The sequence below is a fragment of the Triticum urartu genome, chromosome 4A (genome assembly GCF_056163025.1).
Source record: "Triticum urartu cultivar PI428250 chromosome 4A, HENAU_Tu73, whole genome shotgun sequence".
In the NCBI taxonomy this organism is placed as follows: domain Eukaryota; kingdom Viridiplantae; phylum Streptophyta; class Magnoliopsida; order Poales; family Poaceae; genus Triticum; species Triticum urartu.
The window spans coordinates 424728490-424755577 of NC_141876.1; the positions used below are offsets into that span (position 1 = coordinate 424728490).

At 51.3% G+C, this 27088-nt stretch overlaps 2 protein-coding genes and 1 pseudogene across 2 annotated transcripts; 2 read left to right on the forward strand and 1 right to left on the reverse strand.

The window, feature by feature from the left end:
• The first annotated feature begins 2424 nt into the window (after nt 1-2424).
• LOC147976042 (uncharacterized) lies at nt 2425-10710 on the forward strand. Its single transcript, XM_087520697.1, has 3 exons — nt 2425-2653; nt 2792-3036; nt 10600-10710. The coding sequence occupies exons 1-3, from the start codon at nt 2425-2427 to the stop codon at nt 10708-10710; spliced, it is 585 nt and encodes a 194-aa protein (XP_087376823.1).
• Nucleotides 10711-15141: 4431 nt separating this feature from the next.
• Nucleotides 15142-15774, forward strand: LOC147976043 (uncharacterized; annotated as a pseudogene).
• Nucleotides 15775-19845: 4071 nt separating this feature from the next.
• On the reverse strand, nt 19846-20514 carry LOC147976044 (uncharacterized). Its single transcript, XM_087520698.1, has one exon. It carries the CDS (start codon nt 20512-20514, stop codon nt 19846-19848), a length of 669 nt encoding a protein of 222 aa, XP_087376824.1.
• Nucleotides 20515-27088: the final 6574 nt, after the last annotated feature.

Consider the following 27088-nt stretch of genomic DNA (forward strand, 5'->3'; position numbering starts at 1 on the left):
AATTTTATTGGCATCAGAGCCTAGGTTAGATAAAAAAGAATAAACACTAATGTGGTTTTTAACTAAGGGGATAATCTAGGTACGTAAAGTAGAAATTAATAATTAGTTGGATGCTTAGTTTTTGTGCTTAATTAGCATGTTTGATATGTCGTCTGTATGTATTTTTGAACTAACTGTGTGCTGAAAGCAGGGATGGATGAGTATACAGTCTTCCATCTCAACTTTGTGAGCATATTAGAGGAGGTAGCTGAACATTTTCCATTTGGATCCGCCAGTAGCGTCGACAGTGAAGCGTCTTGAGGGCGATGGGACCAAGGTGCAGTACATTTGCTGCTCACCCCAGATGATGATAGTTCTTATAGGGGGTGTTTTGCGCTGCACTGCATGTGGCTCGCATCCACCATGCAAAAATTGGTTGTTTGGTACACTGCATGGGCTTTTGAGCCTGACCTGATGGATGCAAAATTAGGCCTCTCAGCCAGGCTGAGGGGATCGCAAGTTTCAAGTGTCGCTCGCATGCAGGCTCGCCGCCTCGCTTGTTCCCTTCTTTTTCCATCTTCTATCCAGCGCCGCCGCCTAGACCTAGCGCCGCCGCCATCCTCGTCAAGCGCCGCCGCTGTCATTCGTCCTCCACCAAGCACCATCGCCGTCCTCGTTCATCCTCAACTAAGCTCCGCTGCCTCCATCCTCGACCAAGCGCCGTCGCCGCCCTCGACAAGCCGCCGCAGGCCGGATCCTGACGCCTCGCGCCGCCGTAGGCCGATCTCACCATCTGGAGCCGCCACCGCGTCCTCTCCAAGCGCCAGCGCCGGCCATGTCAAAGTGCCGCAGTCCTTGGCCGTCATCATCAATCGCCGATGCCGCCCTTGCCCAAGCTCTCCTGCCAGCCTCTTCAAGGGTAGCAGTTCTTGGCTGCCCTCATCAAGCGCCGCGACGGCCTTTTCCAAGCATCGTCAACAGCCTCGTCAAGTACCATTTGTGCCATCTTGAGTTCACCTCGTACATCCATATCATGCAAAGTTCACCAAACACTATCTCGCCTCATTCTTGCATCAGTCCAACCAGGCCACACTCACCCAGCATCCTCCATGCGATGCAGCGTAAAACTACCCACGGAACCAAACACGCCCTATAAGACCATCTATGGGTATGCTGAAGATGCAAAGATTCTGGCAACTTTGCTGCACGGGAAGCACACAAGTTTCTTCATTTTTCTGTTAACTTTGCTTTGGTGGACCTGCATATGTATGAGTGCTGGGAGGTACTACTAACTCTAGCACAGAAGGAGCAGCAACACCACATAAAGATGACACAACTAAACCAGTATCATGGGGCTTGCCGGCAGCATGAGTTGGAGTATCTTGAGCAAGAACATGATGACTGTGTTTATGAGATCAAGCATGACCTCAACCTCCAGATAGAGGACAGGGATCGTTGGCTCGAAATGGAACTGAGGCCAACTCCACTCTCGATCCCATCTTGTCCGGGTGCGTTCGTTTGGGGTAGAACGGACGAATAGCGCGGCCAACGCGCGGCCCCAAACGGACAAATGTCTGGATTTTGTCCATTTTCGACCCATCCCCGGCCCAAACTTGCGCCGAGTTTGGGGTGAAACGGACATCGCGCGGACTGGCCCGCCGCACACCCTTGTCCCCCCGTGGCCCGCCTGTTGGGGACACTAGCAGTCCCTTCGCTTCCAACGCTTCCACCCCCTCTCCCCGCCCCGCCCCGCTGTCGGGGCCGCCACTATTCTCTGGCCGCCTCCTCACCGCGCAGCCCCTGGCCGTCCATACCAAACCACGTCTCGACATGGCCGCCACCACGCTTGCGCTTCCGCCATAGTTTTGGCCGTCGATCGGAGGAGGTTTGGCCATCGCCATCGTAGCCAGCGGCAGAGGGGATACGACCGTCGGCAACGTACCACGGCGGTTTCCAACGAGTGCTCCAGAGCGGCCAGTAGCCAGCCGCCAACCACCCCTGCTGCATCGAGTTGATCATCGCAGCCTCTTTGCCACCACGACCACAAGGTGTTCGACACTTTTCCCATAAAGGTATGGGCAGTGGAGATGAGTTTATCTTCCATCACTTCATTTGTTCATCGGACGATTTTTCGTCGGATGATGAAGATCTTGTGGTGGCTGCACTGGTCATTCACGACCACATTCAACGGTAGCTTCCTCGGTATAGGGGGTCACTCCCTGGCCGTGCTCCCAACCTGAACCGCAACAGGGAGAGAAGCCACGCCCTGCTCTATGCCGATTACTTTGCGAACACCCCACTCTTCAAGCCGGATAAATACCGTCGCCATTTTCGAATGGCAAGACATGTGTTCAATCGTATCCGAGAGGGAGTGGTTTCTCATGACCCATACTTTGAGTGCAAGACAGATGCCCTTAGCAAGCTTGGATTCTTCTCTTACCAGAAATGCACGCGGCCATCCGCATGCTTGCATATGGAATTCCAGGCGATCTGGTGGATGAGTATGTGCGTATGAGTGAGACAACATGTCTGATGTCAATGTACAAGTTCTGCCAGGCTGTGATCGAGGTGTTTGGCCCGGAGTACTTGAGGCAGCCAACTGCCGCTGATACAGAGAGATTGTTGGCGACCAACGCAGCTAGAGGCTTTTCAGGCATGCTTGGCAGCATAGATTGTATGCACTAGGAGTGGAAGAACTGTCCATTTTCTTGGCAGGGCCAGTACAAGGGGCATGTCAAAGCATGCACTGTCATATTAGAAGCGGTGGATTCGCAGGATCTTTGGATATGGCATTCTTTCTTCGGCCTGATAGGTTCTCACAATGATATCAACATGCTGCAGCGTTCTCCAGTCTTCGCAAGGCTTGCAGAAGGCCACTCCCCACCTGTCAACTTTGAGATCAACGACCACCAGTACAACAAGGGATATTATCTAGCTAATGGTATATATCCTCAGTGGTCAACTTTTGTGAAGACAATCTCAAACCCCCAAGGTGAGAAGACAAAGATAATTTCCCAAATGCAAAAGAGTGATAAAAGGATGTGGAATGTGCTTTTGGTGTGCTTCAATCCCGATGGGGTATCATTCAAAACCCTGCACTGTTATGGGATGAAAGGAAGCTTTGGGAGGTGATGACTGCTTGTGTGATCATGCACAACATGATCATTGAGGACGAGCGTGATGACAATATCTTCGACCAAAGATTTGATTATCAAGGTGAAAATGTTGAGCCCCTGCACCAAGAACCGGCCACGTTTGAACAGTTTGTCCAATTCCATCGTGAGCTGCGTGATTGGCACACTCATTTGGATCTTCAAAATGACTTGGTTGAGCATGTGTGGGATCACATTGTGTCGGGGGTTGGGTGCGACATATGCCAATGGATGGCTTATCATGGTGGGAGCTGATAACCCACAAGTATAGGGGATCAATTGTAGCCTCTTTCGATAAGTAAGAGCGTCGAACCCAACGAGGAGCTAAAGGTAGAACAAATATTCCCTCAAGTTCTATCGACCACCGATACAACTCTACGCACGCTTGACGTTCACTTTACCTAGAACAAGTATGAAACTAGAAGTACTTTGTAGGTGTTGTTGGATAGGTTTGCAAGATAATAAAGAGCACGTAAATAAAAAGTAGGGGCTGTTTAGATGAAGGAATAACTAAGTTAGTTTTAGTAGAGAGCTTGTTGTTACGAGAAAGTTATTTGTCTTAGGCAATCGATATCTAGACCGGTAATCATTATTGCAATTTTATATGAGGGAGAGGCATAAGCTAACATACTTTCTCTACTTGGATCATATGCACTTATGATTGTAACTCTAGCAAGCATCCGCAACTACTAAAGATCATTAAGGTAAAACCCAACCATAGCATTAAAGTATCAAGTCCTCTTTATCCCATACGCAACAACCCCCTTACTCGGGTTTCTGTTTCAGTCACTCACGCAACCCACTATAAGCGAATCATGAACGTATTGCAACACCCTACAGCGGGGATCCCTCACGCTTGCGCGACACGGAGAGCACAATAGGACATCACCGATAATAAAACATGCAACTCAAACCAATCTTGATCATCAAATAGCCCATAGGATAAAACGGATCTACTCAAACATCATAGGATAGCCATACATCATTGGGAAATAATATATAGCGTTGAGCACCATGTTTAAGTAGAGATTACATCGGGTAAGAGAGAGGTTACACCACTGCATAGAGGGAGGAAGAGTTGGTGATGATGGCGGTGAAGTTGTTGGTGAAGATTGCGGTGATGATGATGGCCACGGCAGCGCTCCGGCGCCACCGGAAGAGAAGGGGAGAGGGTGCCCCTTCGTGTTCTTCTTACTTGACCTCCTCCCTAGATGGCAGAAGGGTTTCCCCTATGGTCCTTGGCCTCCATGTCATGGGAGGGGCGAGAGCCCCTCCGAGATTGGATCTGTCTCTCTGTCTCTCTCTGTTTCTGCATTTTTGATTCTACCCTTTCACTGTTTCTTATATTCCCGGAGATCCGTAACTCCGATCGGGCTGAAATTTTAACACGATCTCTATCCGGATATTAGCTTTCTTGCGGCGAAAGAAGGGCATCAACCGCCTTACGGGGTGTCCACAAGGGTCAGGGGCGCGCCTGCCCCCTGGGGCGCCCCCTGCCTCGTGGGCCCCTTGAGCATCGTCTCGCGTTGATTTCACTTCCCAAAAATCATATATATTCCAAAAAAATCTCCGTCAGTTTTTATCCCGTTTGGACTCCGTCTGATATGGATATTCTTTGCAACAAAAAATGCAACAAACAGGAACTGGCACTGGGCACTGGATTAATATGTTAGTCCCAAAAATAGTATAACAAGTTGCCAAAAGTATATGAAATTTGTAGAATATTGGCATGGAACAATAAAAAATTATAGATACGACGGAGACGTATCAGCATCCCCAAGCTTAATTCCTGCTCGTCCTCGAGTAGGTAAATGATAAAAAAGATAATTTTTGATGTGGAATGCTACCTAGCATAATCTTGATCACATATCTAATCATGGCATGAATATTAAGACACGAGTGATTCAAAGCAATAGTCTATCATTTGATATAAAAACCATAATACTTCTAGCCTACTAATAAAGCAATCGTGTCTTTTCAAAATAACACGGCCAAAGAAAGTTATCCCTACAAAATCATATAGTCTGGCTGTGCTCCATCTTCTTCACACAAAATATTCACATCATGCACAACCCCGATGACAAGCCAAGCAATTGTTTCGTACTTTTGACGTTCTCAAACCTTTTCAACTTTCACTCAATACATGAGCGTGAGCCATGGACATAGCACTATAGGTGGAATAGAATATGATGGTGGAGGTTGTGTGGAGAAGACAAAAAAGGAGAAAGTCTCACATCGACGAGGCTAATCAACAGGCTATGGAGATGCCCATCAATTGATGTCAATGTGAGGAGTAGGGATTGCCATGCAACGGATGCACTAGATCTATAAGTATATGAAAGCTCAAAGTAAAACTAAGTGGGTGTGCATCCAACTTGCTTGCTCATGAAGACCTAGGGCATTTGAGGAAGCCCATCGTTGGAATATACAAGCCAAGTTCTATAATGAAAATTCCCACTAGTATATGAAAGTGATAACTCAAGAGACTCTCTATATGAAGAACATGGTGCTACTCTGAAGCACAAGTGTGGAAAAAGGATAGTAACATTGCCCCTTCTCTCTTTTTCTCTCATTTTTTTCTTTTCTTTTTTTCCTTTTTGGACCTTCTCTTTTTTTGGCCTTTCTCTTTTTTTTCATCCGGAGTCTCATCCCGACATGTGGGGGAATCATAGTCTCCATCATCCTTTCCTCACTTGGGCAATGCTCTAATAATGATGATCATCACACTTCTATTTACTTACAACTCTATATTACAACTCAATATCTAGAACAAAGATATGACTCTATATGAATGCCTCCGGCGGTGTACCGGGATGTGCAATGATCTAGCGTAGCAATGACATCAAAGGACAGACAAGCCATGAAAACATCATGCTAGCTATCTTACGATCATGCAAAGCAATATGACAATGAATGCTCAAGTAATGTATATGATGATGATGGAAGTTGCATGGCAATATATCTCGGAATGGCTATGGAAATGCCATGATAGGTAGGTATGGTGGCTGTTTAGAGGAAGGTATATGATGGGTTTAAGGTACCAGCAAAAGTTGCGCGATACTAGAGAGGCTAGCAATGGTGGAAGGGTGAGAGTGCGTATAATCCATGGACTCAACATTAGTCAGAAAGAACTCACATACTTATTGCAAAAGTCTATTATCTATCGAAACAAAGTACTACACGCATGCTCCTAGGGGGATAGATTGGTAGGAAAAGACCATCGCTCGTCCCCGACCGCCACTCATAAGGAAGACAATCAATAAATAAATCATGCTCCGACTTCGTTACATAACGGTTCACCATACGTGCATGCTACGGGAATCACAAACCTCAACACAAGTATTTCTACTAATCCACAACTACCCACTAGCATGACTCTAATATCACCATCTTTATATCTCAAAACTATTGCAAGGAATCAAACATATAATATTCAGTGATCTACAAGTTTTATGTAGGATTTTATGACTAACCATGTGAATGACCAACTCCTGTCATCTCTCTAAATAGATATAAGTGAACCAAGAGAGTTTAATTCTTTCTACAAAAGATATGCCCATTCTCTAACAAATATAAGTGAAGCAAAAGAGCATTCTACAAATGGCAGCTTTCTATGTAAAGAGAAACAGGCAAATCCAAACTTCAAATGATATAAGTGAAGCACATGAAGCATTCTATAAAGCCGTACTCAAAAGATATAAGTGAAGTGCATAGAGCATTCTATAAATAAACCAAGGACTATCTCATACCAGCATGGTGCATAAAAGAAAAATGAAAACTAAATGCAAAAGACGCTCCAAGATTGCACATATCACATGAATGAAACGAATCCAAAAACATACCGATACTTGTTGAAGAAAGAGGGGATGCCTTCCAGGGCATCCCCAAGCTTAGACGCTTGAGTCTCCTTGAATATTTACTTGGGGTGCCTCGGGCATCCCCAAGCTTGAGCTCTTGCCTCTCTTCCTTCTTCTCACATCGAGACATTCTCGATCATCGAACACTTCATCCACACAAAACTTCAACAGAAAACCCGGTAAGATCCATTAGTATAATAAAGCAAATCACTACTCTAAGTACTGTTGCAAACCAATTCATATTTTGTTTTTGCATCGTGTCTACTGTAATATAACTTTTCCATGGCTTAATCCACTGATATAAATCAATAGTTTCATCAAAACAAGCAAACTATGCATCAAAAACAGAATCTGTCTAAAACAGAACAGTTTGTAATAATCTGAACATTAACCATACCTATGGTACTTGAAAAATTCTGCTAAAATTAGGAAAAATAAAAAATCTGTATAGAAAGACAGTTCAAAAAGAATCAGAACCAGTTGACGTTCCAGTAAAAAAATGTAAAATCGTGCACTACAGCCAAAGTTTCTGTCCTGCACCGCACAAACCAACAAGCTTTGTAAACATCCTAAAGGCAAACCTTGGCACATTATTTTTATAATACAATGGAATTGTACAAGGGGATAATTATTTTTGTTGAAAAGTTTCTGTAATCAAGATTCACAAAATTTCTGTGATCATGAACAAAGTTCAAGGCTAGCTCCCACTTCAACAATGCTTGTCTCTCTCACTTTCACTTTCCTTTTTGAAAAAGTTTTGGGTTCCCCTCTTTATTTTTGTTATTTTTAAAATATATGAAGGCACTCAACAGAAATAAATGACTATCTAAAACTTCCGGGTTGTCTCCCTGGCAGCGCTTTCTTTAAAGCCATTAAGCTAGGCATATAGTGCTCAAGTAATGAATCCACCCGGATCCCAAGGTATATCAAAGCCAATTTTAATTAACAATGATTTGTAATTTAGTAGTGAGCACAAAGTAACATATATCATGTAGCAATGAAGTCTAACTCTCTTCCTATGCATCGGCATGTCATAAAAGAACAATTCATGCACACATAGTGAAGGCCGATGCATAGTATAAACAGTTCCTTGCAATTTTATCGTATTGGAAACATAGACAGGTGGTGATATAGTTCCTCTTTGATAATAATTGCAAGTAGAAGAGCAAGCACATGCATATTATCGGCATGTCATAAAAGAACAATTCATGCACAAGTATAGGGGATCAATTTTAGCTTCTTTCGATAAGTAAGAGTGTCGAACCCAACGAGGAGCTAAAGGTAGAACAAATATTCCCTCAAGTTCTATCGACCACCGATACAACTCTACGCACGCTTGACATTCGCTTTACCTAGAACATGTATGAAACTAGAAGTACTTTGTAGGTGTTGTTGGATAGGTTTGAAAGATAATAAAGAGCGCGTAAATAAAAAGTAGGGGCTGTTTAGATGAAGGAATAACTAAGTTAGTTTTAGTAGAGAGCTTGTTGTTACGAGAAAGTTATTTGTCCCTAGGCAATCGATATCTAGACCGGTAATCATTATTGCAATTTTATATGAGGGAGAGGCATAATCTAACATACTTTCTCTACTTGGATCATATGCACTTATGATTGGAACTCTAGCAAGCATCCGCAACTACTAAAGATCATTAAGGTAAAACCCAACCATAGCATTAAAGTATCAAGTCCTCTTTATCCCACACGCAACAACCCCCTTACTCCGGTTTGTGTTTCGGCCACTCATGCAACCCACTATAAGTGAATCATGAACGTATTGCAATACCCTACAGCGGGGATCCCTCACACTTGCGCGACATGGAGAGCACCATAGGACAGCACCAATAATAAAACATGCAACTCAAACCAATCTTGATCATCAAATAGCCCATAGGACAAAATGGATCTACTCAAACATCATAGGATAGCCATACATCATTGGGAAATAATATATAGCGTTGAGCACCATGTTTAAGTAGAGATTACAGCGGGTAAGGGAGAGGTTACACCGCTGCATAGAGGGGGGAAGAGTTGGTGATGATGGCGGTGAAGTTGCTGGTGAAGATTGCGGTGATGATGATGGCCACGGCAGCGTTCCGGCGCCACCGGAAGAGAAGGGGAGAGGGGGCCCCTTTGTCTTCTTCTTGATTGACCTCCTCCCTAGATGGGAGAAGGGTTTCCCCTCTAGTCCTTGTCCTCCATGGCATGGGAGGGGCGAGAGCCCCTCCGAGATTGGATCTATCTCTCTGTCTCTCTCTGTTTCTGCGTTTTTTTGATTCTACCCTTTCACCGTTTCTTATATTCCCGGAGATCCGTAACTCCGATTGGGCTGAAATTTTAACATGATCTCTATCCGGATATTAGCTTTCTTGCGGCAAAAAAGGGCATCAACCGCCTTGTGGGGTGGCCACGAGGGTCAGGGGCGCGCCCGCCCCCCTGGGGCACACCCCCTACCCCGTGGGCCCCTTGAGCATTGTCTCGCGTTGATTTCACTTCGCAAAAATCATATATATTCCAAAAAACTCTCCATCAATTTTTATCCCGTTTGGACTCCGTTTGATATGGATATTCTGTGAAACAAAAAATGCAACAAACAGGAACTGGCACTGGGCACTGAATCAATATGTTAGTCCCAAAAATAGTATAAAAAGTTGCCAAAAGTATATGAAAGTTGTAGAATATTGGCATGGAACAATAAAAAATTATAGATACAACGGAGACGTATCAGGAGCGAGTAGAACGTCGCCGGTGCCTGGAAGCGGGATGAGGCGTAGGCACGTACGTCAGCGTACTTTACCCAGGTTCAGGGCTCTCCTAGGAGATAACACCCATAGTCCTGCTTTGCGGGGTCTCCGCATGATCACTAAAGCACTAGTTAGTACAATGGTGCTCCTCGAGATGTATGCTAGAGGTAGAAGAAGGCAAAGCTTGCTCTCCTCTCCCCCTAGGTGTGAGTCTCATTCTAACAGGTTCCAACCCCTTGCATGGGTGCCCTGGGGGGTTTATATAGGCCTACCCCCAGGGGTACAATGGTAACTTGGCCGGGTGTGGGACCCGGCTGTCAGTCTCTCTGGTCACCGGCTTCTCCGCCGACTGCCGGGGCCCACCGCCTGGTGGGCCCTGCCGGCTGGTCTGGTACGGAGCCGACAGGCCGCCCCCGCCGCTCACGGATCTTGCCGGCTGCGGATTACTCTTGCCGTGATGCTAATGACGCTTGCTTGGTCAGGGGAGCGTGGCTACAGTCCCGTCGCCTGGCGGGAGATTACTGTAGCCACTCCGAGTCTTATCTGGTTAATGGTGCACAGGCCCCGAGGAAGGAACGGGCCGCCTGCTAGAAGCCGACCTCTCCATGGTCCGACTAGTGAGGCTCCCGCCATCTTCCGGGCTCTCACTGACCGGTAGGGCCCGCCATCTTCGGGCCGTACCGACAGGCGGTCGTGGGAGCAGGGTTTTGCCTGACAGGAGTGACGTCAGGGGTGGAGTGGCAACAGTGCCGCGCCGGGCGGAGATCTCTGCCTATATGGAGCACTGTGGCCACGCCCGGCCCTGGATACGGGGGTGATGGGCTACACTGTTGCCTCACCCTGTCCTGTCTTCTTAATGGGGTTGCAGACTTTGAGGGCACCATGGGCCGCGTGCTGGGAGCCGGCCTCTCTGGAGGCCGCCTGCCAGGAGTTGTCCCATCTTGGAGCCGCCTTCCGGAGCATGGTCGTCTTCTGGTAGTCAGCCGTTCAGCCAGCCGGCCACCAGAAGGCGGAGCTTCGTCTTGACGTCTTGAGGGGCGCAGTTGGCCCGATGTCTTGAATGTTCTGGGACTCGGGTTAGGCTACCCGTGGCCCATTACTCCGACACATTGGCAACCAATAGATGTATTGGTTCATTTTATGTTCATTCAAGACAATTTCGATTTGGTTGTAAAACTATTTTATTAGAGAGAATTTCGATTGGGTTGTAAAACTATTTTTATTTCCAGACAATTAATATTTGTACATGCAAACTTGCTTTGATATGAAAATATGGGCATTTTTGGCCATGGCGGACATGATGGGGAAAACGGATGCGGCCGGGTGCTGGGTGCACGGCCACCGCATCCCAGGACAGGCCCGGACACAACCCCATTGCCCTACCCAAACAGACCGATTCCGACCAAACCAGACATCCTTTTGGGGTCGCGCAATGGAGTAGGCCTGAAGCTGGAGCCTGATCACTTGAAGGAGTTGAGCAACAAGCAGCAGAGCAAAATCATGGAGCTAATGACAGAGAACAGAAGCCTCTACCCCGTCCTCGCCTCCTTCTTCTTCCTCTCACCACAGTGCCCCCGAGTAGGGATGGCAATGGGTCGGGTTTGGGGCGGGTGGAGCTGGTCCAAATCCAACCCATGACTCATCTTCCTACCCTCTGCCCATACACCAAATTATCCATGGGCACAACTTGTGCCCATGCCCAAACCCACTGGATACCCATACCCACATACCCATGGAGCTCCATGGGCATAGAAAAGTCAGCATGAAGCCTTCCAAAGATCAAATTAACTCATCATCATTCACTCACAAATGACAACATAAGCCATGCATAAGTAGGAAACAAGTAATACGATGAGTCCTTAAGTGTGACATACCAGAGGTTGATTCTGCAGCATATAGCTCATGGCACAAGTTGCATATTTCCTCCCATTTCCCATTGATTCGCTCTTTCTACTATCACTGGCATATGGCCACACATGTCATACGGGTATCCATTGGATATCCATGGAGCACAAACTATAACCATGCCCAACCCGGCTGTTCGTGGGTATCCATATCCACGGACCCATGGGCGAAAATGTGCTCCATACCCTTGCCCAACCGGGTCGGGTATCGATGGGTATCCAGACCCATGGATAAAATTGTCATCCCTACCCCCGAGCCACGCCGGAGCGCTGCCGTAGCTCGTCCTCGTCGAGCTCGTCCATCCGAGCCCTCCTTGTTGCGTCCATTCCCAGCTCCCTCACCGCGTCCTCTCTTCGTCGATCTCTCCATGGCGCGCGAGCGAGGAGGAGACTGGGATGGGTCCAACGTCAATGAGGACCACATTACTTTCCTCTGCGAGATGCGGCATCTTCCCGGTGCCAACCTCGTGAAGGCACGCGTGCCGCTGGAGGGGGAGGTCTCGCCGGCGCCGAAAGAAGGTGAGCGGGTTGTCTTCCGCTCGCACTTCATCCGCGGCTTCGGCCTGCCGGCGAGTGACTTCCTCCGCTCATTTCTTGAGTTCTACCACCTCCAGCCCCATCACATCACGCCCAACACCGTGATGCTCCTGGTCGCCTTTGTCACGCTGTGCGAAGGCTACCTCGGCATCCTCCCCACCATCGAGCTGTGGGGAGCTTTCTTCTACACAAAGCTGGGCACCTCTGTCTGGGAGGTGGCTGCCTAGTGTGGCGCCTTTGTCGCGGTTCGCCGACCGTCGCCGACGAACACCTTCCCCACCATCAAGCTGCCACAGTCAGTCAAGATGTGGCAGCAATCCTACTTCTACATGGAGAACGTGGACCCGGCCGCCGACTTCATCAACCTGCCAGCCTACGCAGCCGGCCCGCCTGCCGAGCCCCGGGCCAGTTGGGGCTACAAGCCGAAGCCGGTATCAGCAGACAGCGCCACCGCCATCCAAGAGCTTCGGGAACTGACCGAGACCGAAGGCCTCAAGGCATCCGACTTGCTGGTCGCCTTCGTCGAGCGCCGGGTTCTCCCGCTCCAAGGTCAGCCGCACCTGATGAGCCGGATGAGCGGGCATCGCGACCCGTGACGGCTGAGCACCAAGGAGATGCCGGCTGCCGAGGTCGCGAACTTGGTGAACGAGATCTCCGGCCTCAAGCTGGAGGGGTCTTGGAGCTTCGGCAAGCGGCCATATTCTCACGCCGACCCGCCGCCTGCGGTAAGTTTCCCAACTCTTCTTTTTGATACTCGTCTTAGTCTTGATCTTGGTCTTGATCAGCCGACCTTTCATCATCTGAAACAGATCTATATGTTGGACGCGACAGCCGCCCTCGTAGGGGCGGGCGGCGACTACCAACCGGACCGGGCGGTGAGCGACGTGGACGACCCCGACTTGGGGGCGGCCGACTTGGAGGACACCGCGACAGGCGGCATCTACGAAGCCGGCGGCTCCGAAGAAGCCGTCATCGAGACCTGGCCTGATGAGGAGGGGGAGGATGAAGAGCCACGCCCTGTGCGGGGCGCCGACAGGGCAGACGCGGGCCCCTGCGTCGAGCCGACTGCTCGAGGCGGCACACGTAAGCGTAAGCAAGGCGACGTCTTGTTCGGCAGCGCGCCGAAGAAGGCCAAGAATCCAACTGCCGTGACCAGGCGGAAAGAGGCCGCAACGAAGGCGGCCAAGTACCAGAAGCTCCCAAAGGCGCCTCCTATGGTGTCGGCGTAAGTATCTTTCCCTTGTGTTCTTCTTTCTCGTTGATTCTTTCTGAACTTCCTTTGTTTTATTTCTTGATTTTAGGGCTCCGCTCTCTCTTGAGAAGTCAGCCGCCGCCTCGATCATGGGGTCGGCGGAGACTTCCACCACCACCCGGCGAATCGATCCGGCCGCCGACCTCCGGGAGGCGACGGAGCGAAACGCACGGGAGGCGTGCGAAGAGCGGGAAGCCGCCCGCCTGGAGAAGGCGGAGGCAGACAAGGCGGAGGCCGCCACTTTGAAGAAGCTGGAGGAGGCCGAAGCTGCCGACGCGGCAAAGAAACGGGCCGAGGAAGCCGCGCGTCGTCAGTCGACGATATTCGTCACCCCCTGAACTCCGCGCCGCCACCACCAGAGTTCGTGGCGCCGATTGGGGGAGCCGGCGACGAGCACCCGGTCATGGAGAGGGACGGCGGCGACGTCGCCATGCCGGACGTGATCGTGCCCCCGCTACCACCCTCCGAGGAGGCGCAGGACAAACAGCTGGCTGACCCGCCGGTGCCACCAGCCGGAGCCAAGCTGGTGATGGGCCCAACTCCAGAGGTCCGCACACCCTCGCACCGCCGATTTGCAAAAGCATCCTCGGCGCCACGCCCACTGGAGACTGGCGCCGCGAGCTCTTCGATCCCGGACGCCAAGGCGACAAGCGCCGCACCCATTGGGTGGGTTCGGAGAGGTGGGACGGGCCCTTTGAACAAGGCAATCCTGGACGTCCAGGCCAAGCTCCGCGCAGAGGCCGACGCGCTCAAGCACTGTAACAACGCGTTCCTAGAGTCGCGAGAAGCCATCCGGATACGCTTCTTGCTTTTTTGATTCTTGCACTGCTTCGTGGGGGCACGCCAGCGCACCCACTTGGTGTAGCCCCCGAGTTTCGGGCCGGCTGCTAAGCAGCGACACAAAACTTTAATTGGCAAGCTCTGAGTACTAATACTGTCTGATATCTTTGCTGCAGGATTATCACAACCTTCGTGCGGCCGCCTTCAACTCCAAAGTCCAGGAGTCGGATCAACGGGCCGCCGACTTGTCGGAGAGCCGGAGTAAGTCATTTTCTTTCTCTGCGGGGACGCGGTGGCGCACCTGCGGGCTGTAGTCCCCGAGATTTGGGCCGACTGCTGAGCAGTCGGGCCGGATCTTCCTGGCAACTGCTTTTCTCTTTGTTGATTGTTGACGTCCTTTTCTTCTTCTACTTTTGCAGAGGCCAACGCCACCCTCCAGTAGCAGCTGGGCGAAGCTAACACCGCGGTGCATGCCAGGGAGGCGGACTACAACAAGCTGGCCGAGGAGCGTGACCGGTTGGCCAAGCAAGTGGCAGAGTAGGCGGAGCTTCTCAAGAAGGCCCAGAAGGAGGTGGAGGACAAGGAGGCAGGTCTCCTTGCGGAGTTCGAGATCGAGCGCTCTGCCTGGACCGACAAGGAGGCAATGCTGACAGCCGGCTTTGGCGAGATTGAAGACATGGTCAATGGTAAGCTGCCTTCTTTACTCTTTCTTCAAGCCGCCGGCTTCTGGACGAGCCGACTTCTTGTTTCCGATCTGACTCTATGCTTTTTTGCCCAAGCAGACTTCTTCCCAGGTCACTCTGGTGCTGCCAACCAGGCTATTGAAGTCGATTGCGAAGGACGGAGGGCAGAAGGTGAGGAGATCGCCGCCAATGCTCCCCACACTCTTCGCGAGCAACTCCTCAGCATCCAGGCTCGTCCTCAGCCGACTCATCGGATGTTGCGCCGCCTTCAGGGTGTCGGCGCCCAGGCAGTCAGCACCCTGTGGCCCGATATGCCGGCTCCGCGCACGCCCAGCCGGACTGCCGACTGGCTGGAGGTGGCGGCCGGCCGCCTTTAGGCGTGGAAGGGCTCCTCGGCCCGGGCCGGAGCACGCCGGGCCTTGGAGTTCGTCAAGGCGTGGTACCCTGGGCTAAATCTAGCCCAGTTGACCATGTTTCGACAGGAAGCCCAGGAGGAGGTGGTGGCAGTGGAGGGCGATCTTGTCAAGCGGGCGGCGACAATCGCCGAGTACACCAACACCAGCATCTTCATCCCGAAGCTGGCTGAAAATGGCGCCGAGGCGCCACCAGAGTGGTTCGGGCTGAACCCGAAGGATGTCGAGGACTCGGCCGAGGTGATCGACTCCAACGACGAGGGAGAAGATGAAGAGGAGGACGAAGGTGAAGAGGAGGCGCCAGAGGTCGGAGCGAACGGCCAGCCTCAACTCGACCGCGCCTCCAGCAACGAGCCACGGCTGAGCGGGCCGGTTGCTGCTGAAGGCGATCAAGCAGGAACCGACCAGCCGGCCGCTCAACCAGCCGGCACCACCGACTCCACCGTTCCGCCGAACCCGTCTGCTGCTTCCTAGGCTGCCATTTTACCTTCATTTTTTCCTACTTATCAGTCTAGACAAACTTTGTTAACTTTGCACAATTCCACCCGGGGATGTATTTTAAACTCTTGTTGAATGTCGGCCAATGGCCTTTTGACATGTAAATATTTCTGCCGAGTACTATCTTTCCTTACTTCTGCTCTTTGGCCTTTTCCCTTTGTCGCCTTCCCTCGGTTACCGTCTTGCCAGCCGAACAGCCGTTCCACGGACTCTGGCTGGGTCAAGTACTTAGCCACTTTTGGGAAGGCAAGTACTTAGCCGATTAGAGTTTTCTAGCAAGTTAAGTAGGAGTCGGCCGGCCGACTACTTGACAGCCGGTTGGTGAGGCAGGAAGCCGACTTGGACTATGTGTATGCTTTGGGTCCTTAGCCATTTTTCATGCGGACACCCCTTCATCCTTAACTCATGCCGACCGAACAGTCGCTCTGCGAGCTGCGGCCTCTGGCAGGAGAGAGCTTAGGTGCCAACTCATTACTTGTCCGGCTGCAGGAAGCATTTCATAGTACAAGGCGGCAAATCCCTGGGTCGACTGGTCGAACCAGGTGCTAGGCGTACTAATGAAATAACACAAATGACATGCATGATACTTATCATATAGATAAAAGAGGTCAGTCCACGAGCTCTTCTCAGGGGACCCGGAGTCTCCGTACTTAATACAAAAGTTGGTGTGGTACATACTGCATCAACTGTAAAACCTTTGCAGGATGTTTGCATTCCATGGTCGCTCCGTCTCCTTGCCGGAGTCATCCCTTTTGCGCGCCCGAGGCTTCTGGGCGTCGATGAGGTAGTAGGAGTCGTTACCCAACACCTTGCTGATAATGAAGGGGCCTTCCGACGGTGCCGAGAGCTTGTGCTGGCCGGTTGTTCGCTGGATCAGCCAGAGCACAAGGTCTCCTTCTTGGAAGGATCTTGGCTTGACCTTTCAGTTGTAGTATCGTCGCAGGTTCTACTGGTAGATGGTGGACCGGCTGAGTGCCAATAGCTGGCCCTCTTCCAGCAGATCGACGTCGTCTTGTCGTGCTTCTTCTGCCTCCTCTTCGGTGTACATGGTAACTCTAGGGGAGTCAAATTCTATGTCCGTCGGGATGACTGCTTCGGCACCGTAGACGAGGAACAAAGGCATAAAGCCAGTTGACTTGTTCGGAGTTGTGCGCAGGCTCCAGAGGATGGCCGGCAGCTCGTCAAGCCAATAGCCGTCCGACTGCTCCAGAGGCTCGACCAATCTGGGCTTGATGCCGGATAAAATGAGGACATTTGCTTGCTCCACCTGGCCGTTTGACTGCGGGTGGGCAACGGAGACTAGGTCCAGTCGGATGCCCTGCGTTACACAGAAACAGGCCAAGGCGCCTTTGGCAAAGTTTGTGCCATTGTCGGTGATGATGATGTGTGGTATGCCATACCGGATGGTGATGTCGGAGATGAAAGTCACATCAGTCAGACCATTCAACTTTTTAATTGGCTTTGCTTCTATCCACTTGGTGAACTTGTCCACTGCGACAAGCAGATGAGTCATGCCACCGCGTGCCGTCTTGAATGGTCCCACCATGTCCAGGCCCCAGACGGCAAAGGGCCTGGCGATGGGAATGGTCTTCAGTGCAGAAGCCGGCTGATGTGGCTTTGAACGAAACTTCTGGCACCCTTTGCATTTCTGGACCAAGTGCTTGGCGTCTTCTAGAGCAGTTGGCTAGAAAAAACCGTGGCGGAAAGCTTTGGCCACGAGTGCTCTTGAAGCTGCATGGTGGCCACACTCGCCTTGATGGATATACTTGAGGATTGCTTGACCTTGCTCTGGCTCTACGCAACACTGAAAGACACCAGTGACGCTGCGCCTCACAAGCTCTCTGTTGACTATGGTGTACGCTACTGCCCAGCGTTGCACTTGTCGGGCCGAGATGTCATCAGTCGGCAGCTCTTTGTTCACCAAGAAGTTGAGGATGGGCTGAGCCCATGAAGGTGCTGCAATTTCTTCGGCCGCTAGGAATGCTACTTGCACAAGGGCGGTTGGGCCGGGAGATGGCGGGTTGGAGTCGGCTGCCGCTTGCTGAGTTGATGAAGTCCCCGGGCCGACTGCTGTAGTCTCTGGGTCGCCTATCGAATTCCCCGTGCCGGCTGCGGGAGTCCTCAAGTCGGATCCGACTGCTTCAGGAGGAGCCGGCACAAAGATGGAATCCGACTATGGCGATGGTCGGACAGACGGCTTGAGGAGGCGCTGCAGGGCATCGCCGGCTGGTATTGCTTGTCGGGTGGAGCCGATTCATGCCAAGGCGTCAGCTTGCTCATTGTCATTTCTTGGCACATGGAGGAACTCGCACCCTTCGAAGTATCTACCGAGTTGCTGGACGAGGAAGCGGTAGCTTGCCATGTTTGCATCCTTGGCATCCCAGCCACCAGACGACTGCTGGACCACTAGGTTGGAATCTCCATAACACAGGATCCGGCGAATGCCGAGTTCCTTGCCAACCCAGAGCCCGAGAATGAGTGCTTCATATTCAGCAACGTTGAGGCGGCAAAGTGAATCTGTAGCACATATCTTAGCGTGTCGCCTTTAGGAGAGGTGAGAACGATGCCATCTCCCAAACCGGTGTGCATCTTGGAACCATCAAAGTGCATTCGCCAATGAGTGGAATCTGGCGCTGGCGGCAGGTACTGGGTCTCGGCCCAATCGACGAGGAAGTCGGCCAGTGCTTGTGACTTGATGGCGGTGCGAGGCTGGTAATAGATGGTGTAGGGGCCAGATCTATGGCCCATTTGGCCACTCGGCCCGAAGCGTCTCGGCTTCCAATGATCTCGGCAAGTGGGGTTGTGCAGACCACAGTGATGGGGTGCTCTTGGAAGTATGGCTTTAGTTTCTTGGCAGCAAAGTACATGCCATAGCACATCTTCTAGTAATGAGGGTAGTTCTGCTTGGAGGCTGATAGTACTTCACTCAGGTAATACACCGGCCTCTGGACTGGTAGAGCTCTGCCTTCTTCCTTGCGTTCCACTACTATGACTGTGCTGACCACCCGGCTAGTGGCGGCGATGTAGAGGAGCATAGGCTCCTTAGGAGTCGGGGCCGCGAGGACAGGCGGAGTGGTAAACATCTTCTTGAGCTGAAGGAAAGCTTCATCCGCCTTGTCGTTCCACTCGAAAAAAGTGGTCTCCTTCATGAGCTGGTACAGGGGAAGAGCCTTCTCACCCAGCCGACTGATGAAACGGCTGATGGATGCCAAGCAGCCGGTAAATTTTTGCATGTCCAGCAGTCGGGCGGGCACCTCCATCCTCTCAATGGCCTTGATCTTCACACGGTTGCACTCTATGCCGTGCTCTGAGACCAGAAAGCCAAGGAGCTGGCCGGCTGGCACTCCAAAGACGCATTTCTCCGGGTTGAGCTTCATCTGAAATCGGCGCAAGTTCTCAAAGGTCTCCTTGAGGTCTTCTAGTAACGTTCCTCACTTTTCCGTCTTCACCACAACATGGTCCACATAGACGTGGGCGTTTCTGCCGAGTTGCTTGAGGAGACACTTTTGTATGCAATGCTAAAATGTGGCGCCAGCATTTCTTAAGACGAACGTCATGGTCAGGTAACAGAAGGCTCCGAATGGCGTGATGAAGGCGGTCTTCAGCCTGTCGGCTGGGCTTAGTTTGATCTGGCGATACCCTGAGTATGCATCCAAAAAGCTCAACAGCTCGCATCCGGCTGTGGAGTCAATCACCTGGTCGATTCTTGGCAGAGCAAATGGGTCTTTGGGGCATGCTTTGTTGAGGCTGGTATAATCAATACACATGCGCCACTGCTTGTTCTTCTTCAGTACTAGGACCGGGTTGGCTAACCACTCTGGAAAGAACACTTCTATTATGAAGCTGGCTGCTAGAAGCCGGGCTATCTCTTCTCCAACAACTTCTCTTCTCCTCCGACAGGTGGTGCAAGGGCTGTCTGGCTGGTTTGGCATCGGACCGGATGTGTAGCTTGTGCTCGGCGAATTCCGTCGGAACACCCGGCATGTCCTTGGGAGACCATGCAAAGATGTCCTGATTCTCACGGAGGAAATCGACGAGCTCACCTTCCTATTTGCTGTCAAGGTTTGCGCCTATGACAGCATGCCTCTTTGGGTGCTCCAGGTCCAAGGGTATCTTCTTTGTTTCCTTTGCCAGCTTGAACGAGCCTTCTACTTCTGACTCCCTGGGGTTGGGTGACATTTCCAGCTGCTTGCCGGTCATCGCCACAACCCGATCAAGGAGCCGCTTCTCAGCCGCGATCACGTGGGACTCGGCTAACCGGGTGCTCTCTGCTGCGCAGGCGAACGACTTCCTGTAGTCCCCTGCTATGGTCAGGATTCCCTTGGAGCTCGGCATCTTCATATTCAGGTAAGCATAGTGGGGGACCGCCATGAACTTGGCCAGGACAGGCCGGCCAAGTAACACATGATAAGGGCTCTCAAGGTCCACCACCTCGAACCAAACTGGCTCTCGGCGGGAATGATTTTTGTCCCCGAAGAGGACATCTATCAGAGTCTTGCCGATTGGTGAGCAGGAAAGGCCAGGAACTATGCCATGGAAAACAGTCCGGCTGAGCTGAAGATGTCTCTGCTTGATTCCCAACATCTCCATGGTATCTTTGTACAGAATGTTGATGCTACTGCCGCCATCTATCAGAACTCGGGAGAAGCGAGCAGCTCGCCTCTCGGTGGCAAACGTGGCATCCAACACCAGAGCATAAGAGCCGGGATTGGGCATCACCTCCGGATGGTCGGCTTGGCTCCAGCTGATGGGCTGCTCAGACCAATGCATGAATTCCAGGGTTCCTGATGCCACCGCATTTACTTCTTGTTGCTATTGCCGTCTGCTGCACCTATCATCGGCCATGCTGGTAAACATGACATAAACCCCATGTTCTTCAGGATAATCATCCTGTATGGCGCCGACAGGCCAAGCCGCCGGCTGCTGTGGGGGAGGAGGCGGCGGGCTGGCTGGTGGAGGGGGCTGGAGTCCGTCACCCTTGGCGATCCTGGTGAGCCAGTGGCACTTCCGAGTGGTGTGGTTGGACGGCTTCACACCGCTGTGGAACTTGCAGGGCGCATTGAGAGTCTGTTCGTACGAGAAAGCGGGCGGCTAGTTGGGCTTGCCGCCCTTCTGGCGTTTGGGAGGAAGCTGCCCTTCTGGCTGCTGATCTTCGACTGTTGCCACCTGCCGGCTAGTGGGAGCCGGCTGCATGGCCTTGCGCTTGTTGTCGTTCAGTTGCTGCTGCCGACTCGCCTCACCAGCCGAGGTTCGAGGAGCCTGAGGGGCCACCTTGCCTGACACATTGACTTGAATCTCCGCCTTCATGGAGGAGTCGGCCGTGGCATACTTGTCTGCTATGATTAGCAGTTCATCGAGGGTCGTCGGCTCGTTGTAGAGAAGCTTGTGCTTGAGGAGGGTGCCCTCTCGGCACCCGGCAGTGAAGTACTCGATGGCCTGCACCTCGTGCACGCCCTCGCAAGAGTTGCGCAACTCAGCCCAACGCGTGAGATAGTCGCGAGTCTACTCGTTGGGGCCCTGGACGCATAAGGAGAGCTGGCAGGGCTTGGGCGGCTGCTTGTACATGCTGGTGAAGTTGCAGATGAATGCTTCAGTAAAATCATCCCAGCTATTGACGTTGCAGGGCTTTAGGCTGTTCAGCCATGTCCCGGTCGTGCCCTGAAGCATGAGTGGAACATATTTTACGGCAACGCGCTTGTTGCCATTGGCGATGCTGACGGCTGTGGAATAGTCAACCAGCCAGTCCTCCGGCTTTACGGAGCCGGTGTACTTGGGTGTATCTCTTGGGAGAGTAAACCCATTGGGGAAGGGCTCATCTCGGATGCAGGGGCAAAAACAAGGCGGACCCATCTCATCTTCTTCTTCTAGCGCCAGGGATTGATTGAGGCAATCAATCTGATGGCGGGCGTCGTTTTCTCCGATTCCTTCTCGGTGGCCAAGGCGGTCGCCGAGTGATGGGTGATCAATAGGTGGCGGGGAAATGTGCCTCTCCCTACAGGGAGGAGGAGGCGGACAGTCGTCTCGCCGTCGCAATGCTCTTGGGCGGCCGTCTTGGTCGTGCTCAATGGTGACGTGAGTCTGGCTGCGGCTGGTAGCCGGCTCCTTGTCTCTTCTATCGCAAACGTCACTAGTCGGCGTCCAGGATGTCGCGCCTTCATCTCGACGAGGAGGCGGGTCATCGTTTTGCCGGCCGGGCGCTTCGGTGCGGCACCCGGCATCTTGCTGCTCAGCAGCCGCGTCGAGGAGCTGCTGGACCCGCTCCATCATGTGGTGACGCTCGTCGCCCTCGAGCTTGTCTAGCTCGTCTACTGCCGCCTGGGTAGCTTGTATGTTCTCTGCAGGCGTGGCGTATATGGGGCGATCCGTCACGAACATGCTGGCGACGGTCGCGCCATGCTGCCGGACCAAACCAATGCGGCTAGGCCCACCAGGAGCCGGCGTGCCGCCGACAGCACGGTCCATCTCCTGCTGGTAGGCCTCCGAAAGGCGTCTCATGCTGGCCAGCCAGTTGGTGCTCTTGACGAGCTGGACACGGCGTGCTTCTAGCGTCTCAGCGTCGGGGTCTTCCGGGATAGGCGCAGCCAGGTCTTGCATCGCTGCCTGCAACGGATCCTGGCCACCTCCGCCAGAGTGCTCGCCGTGGCTGATGACGAGCACCTCCATGACGGTGCTGTCGCCGTTGTCCGCGCGAGGAAGCGGCTCGTCGTAGACCACCACGTTGGAGGGGAACGCGTCAAGCGATGCCGTGTCGGAGTCGACCAACATCGGGTCGGTGGAGCCAACTAACTCCAAGTCAGCAGCAGGCTCGCTGGCGACGTGGAGCTGATCGAGGAGGCTCACAAGGTGGCTCTCGGGGCCATCGGTGCCCGCATTAGACGCGGGCTCGTCGGAGAGGCGAATCTCACCAACAAGATCGGCAAGGCAGCTCGCTGCGCGGGCAACCTCCGCGCCGTGCAGCGCATCGACGCAGACGCTGTCTGGCGTGCCGGGCTGGCTGTGCTCACCAGGAAGGAATAGGGTTCCCGTCCAGAACAGGTCTCCGGGAGACGGTGCACCTCGCCCCACGGTGGGCACCAAATGTCGGGGGTTGGGTGCGACATATGCCAATGGATGGCTTATCATGGTGGGAGCGAGTAGAACGTCGCCGGTGCCTGGAAGCGGGATGAGGCGTAGGCACGTACGCCGGCGTACTTTACCCAGGTTCAGGGCTCTCCTAGGAGGCAACACCCCTAGTCTTGCTTTGCGGGGTCTCCGCATGATCACTAAAGCACTAGTGAGTACAATGGTGCGCCTCGAGCTGTATGCTAGAGGTAGAAGAAGGCAAGGCTTTCTCTCCTCTCCCCCTATGTGTGAGTCTAATTCTAACAGGTTCCAAACCCTTGCATGGGTGCCCTAGGGGGTTTATATAGGCCTACCCCCAGGGGTACAATGGTAACTTGGCTGGGTGTGGGACCCGGCTGTCAGTCTCTCTGGTCGCCGGCTTCTCCGCGGACTGCCGGGGCCCACCGCCTGGTGGGCCCTGCCGGCTGGTCTGGTACGGAGCCGACAGGACGCCCCCGTCGCTCACGGGTCTTGCCGCCTGCGGATTACTGTTGCCGTGATGCTAGTGACGCTTGCTTGGTCAGGGGAGCGTGGCTACAGTCCCGCCGCCTGGCGGGAGATTACTATAGCCACTCCGAGTCTTATTTGGTTAACGGTGCATAGGCCCCGAGGAAGGAACGGGCCGCCTGCTAGAAGCCGGCCTCTCCATGGTCCGACTGGTGAGGCTCCCGCCATCTTCTGGGCTCTCGCTGACCGGTAGGGCCCGCCGTCTTCGGGCCGTACCGACAGGCGATCGTGGGAGCAGGGCTTTGCCTGACAGGAGTGACGTCAGGGGTGGAGTGGCAACAGTGTCGCGCCGGGCGGAGATCTCCGCTTGTACGGAACACTATGGCCACGCCCGTCCCTGGATACAGGGGTGATGGGCTACACTGTTGCGTCACCCTGTCATGTCTTCTTAATGGGGGTGCAGACTTTGAGGGCACCATGGGCCACCTGCTGGGAGCCGACCTCTCTAGAGGCCGCCTGCCAGGAGTTGTCCCGTCTTGGAGCCGCCTTCCGGAGCATTGCCGTCTTCTGGTAGTCAGCCGTTCAGCCAGCCGGCCACCAGAAGGCGGCGCTTCGTCTTGACGTCTTGAGGGGCGCAACCAGCCCGATGTCTTGAAAGGTTCTGGGACTCAGGTTAGGCTACCCGTGGCCCATTACTCCGACACATTGGCAACCAATAGATGTATTGGTTCATTTTATGTTCATTCAAGACAATTTCGATTTGGTTGTAAAACTATTTTATTAGAGACAATTCGATTGGGTTGTAAAACTATTTTTATTTCCAGACAATTATTATTTGGACATGCAAACTTGCTTTGATATGAAAATATGGGCATTTTTGGCCATGGCGGACATGATGGGGAAAACGGATGCGGCCGGGTGCTGGGCGCACGGCCACCGCATCCCAGGACAGGCCTGGACACAACCCCATTGCCCTACCCAAACAGACCGATTCCGACCAAACCAGACGTCCTTTTGGGGTCGCGCGATGGATTAGCCTGAAGCTGGAGCCTGATCACTTGAAGGAGTTGACCAACAAGCAGCAGAGCAAAATCATGGAGCTAATGATAGAGAACAAAAGCCTCTGTGAGAAGCTAGCGGAAAAGCTACAGGCTCATGAATAGGATGCGAACAATGGTACTTAGAGATATGAAGCAACTGTTCCTAGCTTTTATATAAATGGTTGTAGTAGTACTGTTTGTATATAACCTACTAGGAACTGTTCTGGTAGTAGCCTTTTGACTAGCTAGCACTAGCTTTTGTTGACAACTCTAGTAGTATGGGTGTCCATATAGAGTGGCTGAAGGGAAACGTGGATGGCAGCAACACATCTAGTAGACATGATGTGTAATTTTAACTGTACTACTGCTTTCCTCTTTAATAATCAGCTAGACATGGTATATATGTATATGATTCATGCTCTAATGTTGACAGCTTTATTTCTTTCTTCCTTGAGTATCATAGATGGCTAGTCACAATGGAGATTTCTCAGCATCACAGTCCGGTGATGGCCGGAATGCACTTGCAGCTCCCGCAGAGCAACCACTTCCAAATGAGTTGTTTATAAATATTTTTCAACATCAAGAACAAACCCGAAGCAGATGGAAATTATGAAATATATAGTGCAGCAGTTAGCTAAAGGAAAAGAGTAGTTCGATGGAGACAAACAGGGCGCATTACGTGAGTTTCGCTAACTTAATACTAGTCACAATGAATAGTAACTTAGACTAGTAACATATAGATTAGTAACATGCATATGTTATTAGTCTATGTTACTACCTCTATAGTGGGAGGTAACATATGTGTGGTGTCATGCAACATTTCATTTATTAGGTTGTAGACTCATTTTGTCTTGGTATGTGTGATGTTACAGTAACAAGCTATGTTACTACATGCCCCTTTTTTCTCATTAATTACTCGCCACATCATCTGTTTTGTCTAGAGATGTGTGATGTTATCACCTATGCTATTCCCACTGTGGGTAGTCTAAGCCTCTTGTTTTTCAAGGTAGTGCAAACCCAATTAAGGCTGAGGACTGGCTAACAGAAATAGAGAAAAGTTTTGATGTCATGCATTACCCTGATGAAGAGAAGGTTACATTAGCCACGTTTATGCTACAAGGTGGGGCATTTGATTGGTGGACAGTGCATAAAAAGAAGTATCCCGAGGGCTATCTATTCACATGGGTATCATTTAAGGAAGAGTTCTACAGAAATTATTTTCCAGAGAGCGTACAAAAGAAAATGGAGCTATCATTTTTACAGTTAAAACAGGACCAGAAATCTGTCACAGAATATGAAATATAATTTTCTAGACTTGCTCATTATGCCTCTGTTTATGTCCAAAATGATGAAGCTAAAGCTCGGCGTTTTGCACAAGGACTTCGCCAACCAATCAAGTCTCGAGTGGAGGTGTTCGAGCTCAAATCTTTCCGAGATGTTGCTAACAAGGCATTAACTGTAGAACAATATATGTGGAAGAACAAGACGAAGTGGAGCAACAGCGTAAGAGGATCAAGGTTGACCATGGAAATCAAGGGAATATACAGAAAAGGATGTAGCAGAATTGGTGTCCGAACAACCGCCCAGTAGCCCAGCCTAGGCGTAATAACTGTGTTATTTGTCATGGGAATCACAAAGCATTCCAGTGGGAGTATCGTCATGGAAATTTTTTAGGTGCGGCAGAGAAGGACACATGATCAGTCAGTGCCACAGTTCACCAGGTGAGAATATGTCAAAGTACATTGCACCAAAGCCGTTGCCAGCACCAAAAGCTCAAGTAGGGCATTTTGGAGACCGAGCTTCATGGAGCCCTTTATTTTGAAAAATTCAAAATTCATAAATTTCTGTTTAAAAAAATTCTGAAAAAATTACACATGTATGTAAGGATGTAAATTGTACGTGTGCAAACTTTCAAGATGAAATATCTTGAATTGCGAGCTGCACAAAAAAAATCATGAACTTTAAAGATGAACAGTACATATGCTAAAAAGCCTCAGATTTGTCTTTTTTGTGTAGCTCATATTTTATTGTATTTCGACCTAAAAATTTGCACACATATATATTATGTATCTAGCTATAGGTGTATTTATTTTCAGAATTTTTTGAAACTGAAAGGTTTGAAGTTTTTAAATAAAGACCTCCACAAAGCTTGGTCTCCGTTTGGCATTTTCGATATTCACAAAAGCTCCATTATACTTACATGCACCCCCTACTAACTCAACTAGACCCTCTCAACGCATGAATAGTTATTCTGGAAGCAGGAAGCAAACAAATCTCATGCAAAGGTTGTTTAGTATAATGTATATTAGGAAGTATAGGATAAATTATGATTTGTTCTTGCCTTGTCTTGTACTCCAAGTTGGTCATTGTACTCCTATATATATGTCCACGAGGCTCAAGCAATACAACAACTATTCCACCAACCCCTTTCTCCCTTCTAACATGGTATCAGCCTAATCGATCCTAAACCCTAGCCGCCGCCGCTTCCGCACCCGCGTGTCGCCCCCAGGGCAGTCGGCCTCCATGACCGCCGCCGGGGGCCGCGCCGCCCGTACCTACGGTTCGTCCGCTGGTCGTGTTGATCGACTGCCGTTGAGAGTCTTTTCCCGAGCCCTTGCTTTGGGTTTTTCTCTCTCCCGCCGGTCATCTCGATCAGCATTTTCTTTTTGGTTTTCCGATCTATGATTGATCGGTTTTCATCG